The sequence below is a fragment of the Telmatherina bonti genome, assembly GCF_933228915.1.
Source record: "Telmatherina bonti genome assembly, chromosome: 10".
NCBI lineage: Eukaryota > Metazoa > Chordata > Actinopteri > Atheriniformes > Telmatherinidae > Telmatherina > Telmatherina bonti.
In genome coordinates, this window is record NC_136628.1 from 24,055,576 (window position 1) to 24,068,227 (window position 12,652).

General features: G+C 39.1%; 1 protein-coding gene across 2 annotated transcripts; it reads right to left on the minus strand.

Moving 5' to 3' along the window:
* Positions 1 to 2,454: 2,454 nt before the first annotated feature.
* On the minus strand, positions 2,455 to 11,338 carry mepcea (methylphosphate capping enzyme a). Of its 2 annotated transcripts, none has more exons than XM_079247122.1 (5): positions 11,065 to 11,338; positions 8,140 to 9,962; positions 4,788 to 5,006; positions 4,584 to 4,707; positions 2,455 to 4,475 (listed from the first exon to the last, which is right to left on the minus strand). In XM_079247122.1, exons 2-5 carry the CDS (start codon positions 9,913 to 9,915, stop codon positions 4,441 to 4,443), a joined length of 2,154 nt encoding a protein of 717 aa, XP_079103248.1. In that variant the 5' UTR covers positions 9,916 to 9,962; positions 11,065 to 11,338; the 3' UTR covers positions 2,455 to 4,440. The 2 variants fall into 2 exon arrangements, with proteins under 2 accessions (XP_079103248.1, XP_079103249.1); XM_079247123.1 differs by lacking the exon at positions 11,065 to 11,338 and adding an exon at positions 10,782 to 10,922.
* Between the last annotated feature and the right edge of the window lie 1,314 nt (positions 11,339 to 12,652).

Genomic DNA, 12,652 nt, shown 5'->3' on the forward strand with positions numbered 1-12,652 from the left:
ACTCTCCCCCACAGAGCCAGTATCATCACAGACTACCTTCAGAATTAGGCAGCAAAGAGGATGTAAGGGCCTGTTGCGTGTCCAGACCTCAGTCTTGTTAAACACCAGAGGGATCAGGTTGGGACATGGTAGAGTGACCAACACAACCATGCTGGCTAATCCTCAACAACTCCTGGTTGAGGAATGGGATGCCATCCCACAAACAAATGTGACCAAGTTGGTGACCAGCTTGATGGGGGCGGAGCCAAGCTGTTGTAGCGGTATGTCTATATCTTCTACATGCTACAGGGGAGGCTGACAATGGAAAATAAAGTGTATAAATGGACGATATGTGTTGTTTTCTTTTCATCCCCATGGGAGAGTGCACGTCCACCAAGCAGCTAGAAATAAGAATGAAAACTAGAAATAAAATGTTGTAAGGGATTCTGTCACACTTTGTTGTATTTCATTTCACACAGTCTTTACAACCTGCATCTTGACTACCGTGGGTTTACAATAAAACAATATAATGCAACACCAGTAGTTTCTGCAAAAACCTGTCAACAGTTAAGTCAGATTTGATTTCTTCTTAATTATAATAAACCTGAAAAAACAGGATAATGTTTCATAAACATGTTTTTATTGTCATAATGTTTATTTTTTACTATTCATCATTTGTCCTGGACCTCGAACAGCTTGGGAACAGAAAGGGAACTTTTGAATGTCAAAATATACTAAATAAGGAGGAATTCTGGATTGCTTTTTACAACAAAAATGTTTCAGCTATTCCATATTTCCCAAGGATGTCTAGGTTATGCAACAGCTTTAATGAGTTAGTTTCACTTAACCAGTCCGACTAATTTTGCCACAATTTTGTTTATACAATGTGCAGCGAGTTAGGTGTTTCCTTCAAAACCTGCAAAGCATTTGGACCTGACAGACATTATCATACTCAATTCATGATGACTTGCAGAAAATCTGTCTTTTCTGATCATAAAGGCCTCCAAAGGGAGAGAAAAACTACACAAAATATATTTTTCCTTTATGGAGCAGAAGCTATAAAATATAGAAGAGCAAAACTTGCTTCACTTATAACCATTTTAAATAAAAGGTGTCGTAAGAGCAAATACTAAACCACCAGAAGTCCAGAACTGGTTTTAATGTAGTAAATTATTGAACCCACACAAGTATTCAGACTTCTGTTCAGAAGCATGGAAATAAAAAGCTTCTCTAATAGGGGGATATAAAGTTTAGGTCCACTTAAAACATCAAATCCTCCAGTTATATTCCAGTGTTTGACATCAGTGCACATTCATCATTAGGGGAAATTCAGAGCTTTTTAGAGCCACGCACCCTAAATTCATGCATTTGTTGTGATCCAGAGATATTTCTTTTATTAGCTACTGTATAATCTCAGTTGGTAAGAAGTCATTTCATGTGACAAACCTTTTTGTTAATTTTTAACTAATTATTTTAATTAGTTATTTTTAACTAATCAGTGTAGCTCTAAATCCAAATTGTAGCTTCACGGTTTATTCCTATCGCATGGTCTACATAGTTTTTAACACATCAGTTTATCTCAAGATAGTCAGATCAAATGGTATTATCACAGGGATACGTATGTATATTTAAAATAGTATTCCTTTTAAAACAAAATAAGAAAAAAGTTATGGATTCATTGCAGATACTTTTTCTCTGCATTCAAATCCACTGTTGTACTACACACTACAACCAGAATATGAGATTAATGGATGTGAAGTGGTAATATTTGTCACTCGTACTAAAACCTGAAAAAATGAAAGATTTTTCTTTTACTTCCCATTTTGCCGTCATATAAATTACACTAAATCAACAACTTATGCAAAACTTCAAGGAGTAAAAATAGTTTACACGACACTCTACATGACGCAATTTTACCTTTTCAGCAGACGCGCTTCAGCTGAAATACCTGGATTTAAAAGTCGGGTAGACTTTGGTTTAGATCTAGACACCATCACTTGGATGATAAAGTGCAACAGTGGAAAAGCCCCTCACTCACTTTGAACAAAATGTCTCCAAAGCAAAAAGCTAATGACCTGGATTGAGCTCTGTGATGGACTGGCGACCTGTCCAGGGTCCAAGGCTTCAGCTTACCCAAGACCCCCGAATTGGAAAATTAATGAGTTAATGACATGGAAAAAGAGAAAAACACCAAGACATGTCAAAGAAACAAAACTCGGTCCAAAAGTTGGACAGTCTTAGAACAGTACAAAAGTGTAACCTAATGGGCCAAAACATATTCTCTATGTAACACGTCCACATATTAATAAAACAGCTATAACATTTAAGCTATTCCTGCCTCGAGGAATTTAAAACATACCTACACGGTTGACAGGAAATAAGACTGCACTGACACAAACACTCTTTTCAAACAATTTATCAAAAAACAAAACCATTAAAAGAAAATAAAGAACTAAGCTAACAATCCATGTGCCTGCCAGGACAGAAGAAAGCAAAAACATCAGAATGTACACATTCATTTGTTGTTACAAAGCTGGATTAATAGGTCTTTAAGTACAATTGTAAAAGTAAAAAAAAAAGGACTGATTGGCAGCAAACATTTGAAAACGAGGGAAAAAAAAACTTTGAAAATGACAAAGCAGTTATGAACTCCATAACAATATGAAAATAAGATTTGCAAACTTATTTACATCAATCACTCAGTGAAATCATCTCATTCATGCTTTCCATTCTTTCCAAACATATAATCCCACAAATGGACAATTTTTTAGTCATCTGCCCTCAGTGGGTCAAACAACACAATGTTATCCGCATAATATATTCCAATTGAGAGGAGAAAAGACATATTTTTGGCAGCACTTCAATACCAACAGCTTATTCATATTCAAAATGGATTTTAAAAAACATTATATGGATAAGTTCTCCTTTAAAGAAACTATTCCTTCTCTTTAAATGTACATTTTTTGCCGCGTTGCAGAAGTCGTGTCCAACTGGAAAAGCGCTGCAAATGTAATTTATGCTGTTTGAATTCCTCCCTGTCAGGTTAGCGGCGATCAGACCAGATAAAATGATGCTTATGCCTGAGATTTACCAGCACTGATGATGCTGCAGCGTCTCTGAAGATGCTCACATTTTCTGCTCAGACGTTCCCTTTGTCAGCACCTCACAGACATTGTAAAACACACAGCATGGCGATTGCTTGACTGTCGGGGTTCTCAGTTCCCAAAATGTCTGGTCAGCAAAAATAACAGGGCTCAAGATAATTTAGTTTTTTTTGTTTCTTTTAAGTCAACATTTTAGCCTCAATGTTTTCTTTCATGGTGTCGCTGAAGCTCAGCCTGTGCCAGATTTTGAACAATCATCATGTTAACATGACAAATCTATGACAATGTTTCAGGCCTGTTTTTTCCTTTTTTTTTTTTAAATCAGAAAAAAGTCTGAGTTAGTGACCGTTCTCGTAAAGCAGACTAAACATCAGGGGTGTGCCCAAGGCAAGCATTTACATATAAACGGATAATTTGGACATATTGATCACACTTCTCATTGTCTATTTCTTGGATAAGCCACTGCTAACTTTAGAGTGTTTATGTCACTGAAGAAGCTTTTGTAGAATATCACATTTTGACATCGCTACAACAGATGAAGTTAACTGAACTCTCAACCAAGTTTAGCAAAAAAAACAGAACAAAAACAAGCTACATATTACAGTGGGAATATGGGACAAACAGATTACCAATTAGTGTCACACTGATTTTGCAGCAGATTTTTTTTTTAAAAATAATTTTGTGCAGATTCATGCTAAGAAAGGTATGATTTCCATGCCGTCAGTGATACTCAATGACTAACAGCATGAAGTCCGACACATCAAAAAAATATTTCCTGCACTTTGTTGTGGCCTTTCAAGACATTTCAGTATGCTCCCCATTCACCAGCTTCCGAAATCAGATGTTTAACAAGTTTGATGATTATACCGTGGAGAGCCAGTTAAAACGGCAAACAATTAAATTGGTCTGCTGAATTTCTGCAACACTAATATGCATGTTGTGAGATATAGTGGTTGCACAGAGCAAAAGTTATCAAAGCAATGATATATGACTGAAGAAGATCGAACACAACGTATGGCCATGCATCAATACGGGGCGTCATTATCCACTTGGACAGTTCAAAGAATCATGTGAGCGCATCTTCCACCGTCTGGCCAAACCTGAAAGACTTTTGCTTCCAGATAAACACCGCAGAGTCCCAAGTTTACCTCACACTTTTTACAGTGTTTGTCAGAGATGTTCTACCTCAGATTCGTAACATTGTGTCACTTTTGGTCCCACTTTTCTTCTCCTTAGATTTCCATCATCAATAGTTAACTTTTAAGGATGAGTCCTTGCAGTCCAGTGCAGCTCCCTGGTGTGACTGATGGTGGTGGTTCAGGCCACTCACATTCAATAGTGTTCAAGGCAGGAGAGGTCATTTGTGATAAACATAGATTGGCCTCTGAAAACCTGTGCCAAGGGGTTAAAAAACAAACAAGAAAAGTCATTTGAAGATATTAACCTTTTAAAAAAAAAAAAAAAAAAAAAAAAAAATCTAATCAATACCCCTGCTCTTACCTCTTGCTGGACACTTGGGCGCCCCAAGGTGCTCAAACTTGGTGAATCCCACCTCACTTGTAAGATATGATGAAAACTGCTCAGGTTTGAGTCGGATGCTTTTAAAATTCCTGTTAATATTATCCTGCGGGATTAGAAAGGAAGTAAATATTTATTATATTTCATTCACAAACAACAAACAAGCCCATCATGTCAGATTCTCACCGTCAGCTTCTTTCTCCTCACATAGGACTCCCAGGGCTGCGGCTCTAGGATGAACATGCCCCCAGGACGGAGATGTTTGTAGACCCTCTTGAAGAGCCGCTTGAGGCCACTGTCCCCCCAGTTCAGGTGAACCCATTTGGTAACGCTGAGGCACAGGATCACATCATACTCTGGCCTCTGAGTCAAAAGAAGATTATCGTTCTCCAGAACATAATTGGCCTACAAGTGAAAAGCAGAGCAGTGGAAAAAAAATACAACATTGATCAGATAAAAATACACATTTCAGTGCAATGGCTGTAATTAATATATGTTTAGTCAACCTTTTTTTTTTTTTTTTTTTAAACAAGTAAATCAAAAAGAAAATATTCCTATTGAAAACAGAATGGGGAAGTAAATTATATGAGCAATATTAGCACAATAAGGGCTGCAAGCGAGTGGAAATTGAAAAAGAGCTAAATAGAGGTGCAATGATGAAAAAATTCCTGTAAACAGTCTGGCATTCATTTTATAGCAAAGAACTGATACACATAACCCAACCTTTATTACTTCGGTTCTCTAAAAGCCAAATCTGAGCCAGCCGGCCAATCACATCCGTATGTTTTGGTCTTGTACCATATTTTCAGCATTTAGGAGAGGATTAAGAGTAAAAGACTAGCTTGTTATTTCTCTTAATCCATTATCATCCATTTTTGCTATCCCTCATTTCATCATCTTCAATGTTGCAATAAGGTGGGAGGGGGGTTGGGGGTGGTCACAAATCAATTTAACTTACATATGATCGAAGTCAATCAACCTAAATTGCATGCAGCATTAAAAATGTTTTAGTAACACGTTTAAAGAATTTAGTGGATTTACCCAGTTAAAAAAATGTAAAAAGTTTAAATCAAACAAACCCCCAAATACTCCAATGTGAAGATATCCTGCTAGCCTACATTTGTCACCACCGCAAGAAAAAAATCCCCAATAGCACCCATCTGTTAAAAGGGGAAAGATGTAATGCTTCACCTGACTTAGAGTCACTTTTCACAAAATAAAACTGAACAAAATAAAACTGAGAACAATCCTGTGGAGCTTTTTTTATTCAAAAGAGATTTTTGCACAGCATTTCTTTAAAAATGGAAAAGCCTAAATGTCACAAGCACATTAGCTTGGACTTGGCATGTTGCACACATCCAATGCTCAATCATCCTTAACTCTTTCCGTTTCCAACAAAAAAATAGTTCCGGCCAAAGTCCTGTTCTGTTTTGCTGCTGCCATAGTTCAAGTCCTCTCTGAAAACTCCTTACATCACCTAATCCCCAAGTTGTTTCTCCCCAGAGGAGAGATATTTTCCAAAAGCAGTATAGCCTCATGAGACATTTCAAAGTTTGAAATGTTTGAGCTATGCCCACATGGCACTGAAGCCATGGTGGCAAAAAATAGTATAAAGGTTTCACCGTCCCCACAAAACTGCTGTAGTACATTCTACAAGGCTGTGGGGGGCGCTATGATGACCATAGAGTAACACCCCAAAGCTAGGATAAAGGCTCTCTGCGTGTTGCAGGAGGTTCATATAACATCTGACATATGCTGCTCTCCATATCTGCTTACTCCCGCTGTTGATGGTACAGTAGCGCAACACTGTTGTAAAAGCAGTGCATTCTGGTGCGAAAGCTGTAAACAAGCCAGGATTGTCTGGAGCAGCACCACAACACAGTTTGTCGCAGATGCCATTGCTGTTGTGTTTGGCGCATGTTCGTCACATTGATGTCATATCCGCCATTGTGCGGTTGGAACACACACTGTAGAGCTTTTAAACCTGCTTTCAGACATGATCAGCTTCATGGAGGCTAATACTCGGCTTTATGTGGATAAATGGGTGCTAAAATACTTTTGTGGTTTTACTGCAATTCAATGCCGTCTGGGCTTAAAGTTAGCACTTTAAGTGTAGTTTAAATTTTTTTTCTACTTAACATTGATGCGTCATTGATGGCTGTAGCTCAGGAGGAAGAGCAGTCATCTGCTAACTGGAAGGTCGGTAAATCCATTCCTACATGCCTTCGTGTCCTTAGGATACACACTGAACCATGCACCTGTAAAAAAGGTTGGTCTGGAGCCTTGCAGTCCTGTTTGTGTTACTCATCTACATTAACACCCGGTCTGAACAAGGCTAAAACCCCAATTAAGCCCTCATCTGGGTGCTTCATCCACATGTCAGCCGCCTGTCTATACACAGTGGTAACAACTATGAATGGCAACATTTCTTTAATGATACTTGCAGCACAGACAAGCGCAATAGATAGTTGATCAAACATCAGAAATTCAGTCATTTCACCCTCAAATCCAGCTTGCATTGTGCAAACAGAACAGTCTTAAACATCTCTATGATTTGCAGAATGAGCTCTGTGCTGCACTGCCATTATTGCTGATACTCAAGCAGAGACTGATTTGGTCAGAAGCTCTATGCTGTCTGTTATTAACCATTTCATGTAGCTGCTACACAAAGTCAGCTGAGCACAAAGACAGAGTATTGACTTAAAAATAACCTAATAATTAAATAGCTATATTATAATAAAATAATGTATCTTTTATATATTGATGTGAAAATTGCTACTAATTTCTAAACTACACATTTTTGGGCTGGGAGAGCATAAGAAACGCTGAAAGCCTCACAAGAATAACCAGGCGAAAAGAAAAGCCTGATTTTAGCTTTCAGTTTAAGATCACAAGTTGCATCAGATTTGTAGTTTAAGGTATCCAAGGGACAATATTTTTTAAAAATCTGAGAATGCTCTGTACAAAACATCATAGTTGTGTGATTTAATTGTTCACAGCAGGTTAAAGTTTAGTTTTTTTCCCCATTTGTTTTGAATATGCTAAAATCTGCATTATCTAAACATGCTGCTAGTTGCAAGCATATTTTTTCTTTTCCTGATGGTTCATCAGTGCGGAGGCATCTGTTGGCAAATGAATCTACCAAACTTGTTTGATCTCTTCTATTTGCTTTATAAACAAAGGAAATTGGAAGTAAATGAATTAGGAAGAGTTAAAAATACTTTCCTCCCTTTTCAGTGGGGCAAAATGAGGTTCAAAATGCATCAATAATTGCTTTTCAGTCACATTGCAGCATTCTAAATAATAATCAACAGAATCGTAGGTAGGTGTATAGAGATCCTCATACCTAGTAGGCTATTGTCCAAACAAGCTACATTGTGAGCAAATTACATTAAATTCATAAATAAGGTCAGGAGATTGTGGACACATAACAAAGGCATCAGCAAACTGCACCCACATGGCCATCAAGGGTTAAATAACAATACCAGAGCAGCCTCAAACACATCATGTATTCTCACATCCCAGAATGCCATCTTACCTTGATGAAAGACACATTGGAGGGGAACTCCCCAGGCTTAACTGTGGAAGCTTCTGTCAGCAGGGGTGCAGCGATGGGTCCCCTGGAGATTCGCAGGGACACTGGAAAAGTGCAGCTCACAGAGTGATCAGCAGGGGGTGCATCGCAATCTTCTTGCTCCATTTCCTCTGTTTTGCCGTCCTGCCTCTGGGTGCTCGTCTCATCTGTGTGGCAGGAGTCGTTGTCATTTACATCCTCTGCAGGGTTTCTTTGTCCTTTCCCTGCTTTCTCGTTTTCATCTCTGCTCTCTGTTTCGCCGTGCTTCTTTTCTGTGCCTGTGTGACTCTCATTTCCATTCCTCTCCTCCTGTTCAGTAGTCCCCTTCCCCTGCACAGCACGCCTGGCCTCCTTGGTTTGCAGCTCAGACAGATAATGTCTGATGTTCTTACGAGCTGCATGCACCAGACTGTTGTCAATATCAAGGCCCAAAATCCGTGCAGGTCTAAGATTTTTGGCAATGTAGAGTGTTAAGTGACCCGAGTTGCATCCCAGGTCCAAAACATCTTTACCCTCAAACCATTCTCGACGAAGTACGCGTATACGAGGATCTTCACTGCTGCCTGGGTTACGATAGCCATAATACTTATTGTAGTTCCCATACTGGAACTTCTTCCGCTGTATCCTTTCCTGACTGTGGGGGTGCTGGCGAAGTCCTGGACCTGTTTTGGGACCACTTCTTGGTGTGTGAAAGGAATTTTTTGGCCCTGGTGTACCAAAACTCCTCTCTTCACATCCTGACTTACTAATGGGAGTGGAGTGGATAACAGGGGGCTCCATTTTGCCTGAGTTACGCCTTCTCTTGCGTCTGCTTGTGTGCTGGTATGGCCCCCCTGACAGTGCAGAAGAAGAGTCCTCTACAGATACAGATGTTACCTCCTCCTTACAGCTGGATGAGCTGTCAGCCGTGAGCTCATGCGATTCCCCTGTGACACTTGAAAAATTGTTGGACTCTTTGGAGGAATCTAGTGTAGGGTATGAATCCAGCACAACTGGAAGCTGTGTGGAACTGCTAGTGTTGACCTCACTTTTACCTGATTCTGAGAGGTTCATGTGCGTGATTGATATCCCACTCCCACCTCCTCCACCTCCTGCTCCTCCATGGTGTCTATTGCGGTGTCTTTTCCTTCCTCCACTCCTGTACGGAGACACCAAAAAGTTGCTGTCTGCGATGCCACTGTTCAGGTTCAGTGGATCTGTGATGTCTCTGGGGATGAGAATCTCGACAGGGTCTCGACTCTTTGCTGGCAGCGGGGAGGATTTTGGCGTCTCTGCATTCAGCGCCTTGTTGACCTCCTCATCCAGCAGGCTGTTAAGATTCAGTGGGTCAAAAATATTGCCACCCAAGAGGAAGTTGGTGGGAAGGACGGAGTCACTTTCAGAGTTTGCCCTTCGTCTCCTCTTGCCAGATGACGGATGTTTGAAACTGGAACTTGCAGTGTAGCGCCGCTTTGTTAGTTTTGTTTGTTGTTGTTGTTTAGGATGCTGGAAGCTGTTTCTGCGATTGATGCTGTTTTCATTCGCATTGGCTCTCTGTTCAGTGCTCTCCAAGCTGGTGTGTTTTGGTGAGGCTGCAGTACCCAGAACAGGACAAGTAGCTGCAAAGTCAGGGGCGACTGCTTCTCCCTCCATCATCACAGACACACTGCTGTAGCCTCCAGTACAATCAGGGAGCTGCAGAGATGATGTCAAACTGGCTTGTGGACAGCCAGTTTTTGCAGTTTCCTCATCAACAGACATCTGCTTTAGTTTCCAAAGCCGATGAAGACATTGAAATGTTTCTGGGTCTGCAAAAACAAAAACAAACAAAAAAAACAACAACAAAACAATTACTTGTTAAAAGACTATTGAAAGAGTGATAAACTCTGAACTCTGTAGCTGTTTTTTTTTTTTTTTTTTTTTACAAATAAGAAAACAGTTACTTGAAACAAGTCCTCCCCAGCTACTGCCAAGTTCAGGATTGTGGCAATTATTCAGTTATGGTTGCAAAAGAAAAGAAACTGCAGGGACATAAAAATAATCTTCAAAATATTTTCTTAGCAACATGACAGCAAAAACCTAAAAGTAATCATTGTTGACTTGTTTATAAAGAGAAAAAATACTATTTCCAGATCTACTTTTGCAGCCTTATAGTTTACCTGAAGAAATTTCCAATGCTTGTTTTTGTAACTATTGAAATATAATCTAAGATATTCCAATTAAAATGCATATATGTGTGATATATTGGATCATTATCATAGATTAATTGCAATATAATTTGTTACCATCAGCTGGCTACATTTCTGATAAATGTGGTCCAACGATGCGAGATGTATTCAGATCTGTTAATTCTATTCGATAGAAAATATGAAAAGTGAATTTAATGGGAAGCCAAATATCTATATATCCAAAAGTCATAAAACAACAACAAAAACACGTATTTTGTCGTGATTAAAGACTTTGTACTTGCAGCAGGTGGTGTGTAAAATAACCCTTTACTTTCCACTGTAATTTACCAACATAGCGTTTCATTTTCAGCAAAAGTCCCTGTTTCAGAATCCCTGTGACTAAAACCCTTGAGACGGGTAACCAGGCATCTGCAGCGCGTCTATCCAGGGGTTACTGACCTGAAAAGTTTGAGTCGCTGTGTTGGACAGTTACCTAGTTAGCACGCTAGCTGCTAGCCTGTATCTGGCGGGCCAGAGCATTGAAACGTCGAGTCAATGTTCGGCTTCACTCCGCGGCCAAACAGCGCTGTTAGATAAACAACCAAACAGCCATCTCGATGTGCTGGTGCACGACTCCTGCTAAAATGGTTGAATCGCGTACATGAAAGTGATACTATTTCCCAGATGGCCACCTACCAGCGTGCAGTCAGCAGTGTAGTCACCATCAAAATAACAGTCTCACCTCGCAGTTCAGCTCTCCCCGCCTCCGGCCGGGCTGTCACTACCCCGCACACCCTCCGCTAACGTTAGCGTAGCTAGCACGCGAGTGTCTCTACATAAACACAACGCAGGTAAGGGACATGAATACGCTCAGCACGGATATTCCCTGCTCGTCTGTACACCAGACAGGCTTCTGTGCCTCCCTGTCTGCTGGGTTTACTTCTTCAGTCAACTCTGGTCGGCCAGCGTCAGAAAGGTTGGTGAATAAATTATTCCATTCGCTGATAGAGTCGGCATGGCGGCGCATCCGGGCTCCGAGCTGCAGCCCAGTGTGACTTGGGCGGAGATCTCCAAAGCCCGCAAGCTGGCGGCTGTTCTGTTAGCTTCCTTCCCCAACTTAGGGCTTTACAGTACAGTTAGTGAATGCAAATGAAGCCCCTCTCCATTTTTGTCATAATATTGTAAAAAAAAAAAAAAAAAAACAAAAAAAAAAAACTTGAAAACTAAACTTGATACTGAACAATTTAAGTCTAATTTGATAATAAACAATTAAACGTTAGATTTCTATATCCCCATTAAAAAGCAGTTGTGCTCATATGTATTCATACCCTTTCATTAAAGAAAAGGCTGAATTTACAACAGTCACTCAAATAACTGGAGACTTAAAAAAGGAACAATGACTAAAATTTTGCAAAAATATAATTTAGTAATATGAGACACTGTTTTTTCATTTAATTGAGTTGAAGAAAGGGAAAAAAAACCCAAAAAACAACAACAACAAACAAACCAACAAATTAATCTTGGACAAATTAGAGCACTTTTCTGTTAAACAGTGGGACAAAATACCTGTCAACAGGTGCATAAGTCTGAGTGGAACAGAAAACACCTGACTGTAGCGGAAACATTTAAGGATTGTTCAACAAAATATTAGTTTATGAGTGATGTAATATGTAATAAATTATCTCATTTGTTTGCTTTCTAAAAAAAAATATTTCTATTGAACCTGAATTAGAAAATAATGTAATGATTTTAATACATTTTTTATTTATTATTACTTTAGTCAATGTCAGCTTCTTTTACAGGCAGCTGTTTTTTTCCTTCTTTAATGAAAGAGTATGAATAAATATGAGCACAACTGTAAAACCTAATAACTTTGTTCTAAAAAAACCTATGATAGTGTTTACTGGAAACATTTATATTAAATGTTTGTTTAAAAGTAGGAAAAATTAAAATAAAACCATATTCATTGAGGAAAATGTTTCATTTATATATCTTTAAATTGCAATGCATGTGGACGTTTTGATTTGATCACCTGTCTGATTCAAGATTCAAAAATGTTTTACTGTGACCGTTCAGTAGTTAAGTTAAATGTTTTTTATTCCATTTCTGTGTTAAGAACTCCCCATTTCAGGTCTTTTCACAAAAATTTTAGGGGATTAAGGTCAAGACTTTGATTTAGCCAGTCCACACCATGAATAATGCTTGATTTTTAAGCCTCTGCCCTTTTTTTGGTGGAGCATGCAGGAAATTATCTGAGATGCTCAGATGAATTTTACAGACACAGTCCAAACCTTTCACTTTGTAATTCATTGTTAGACAGACTCAGTTAT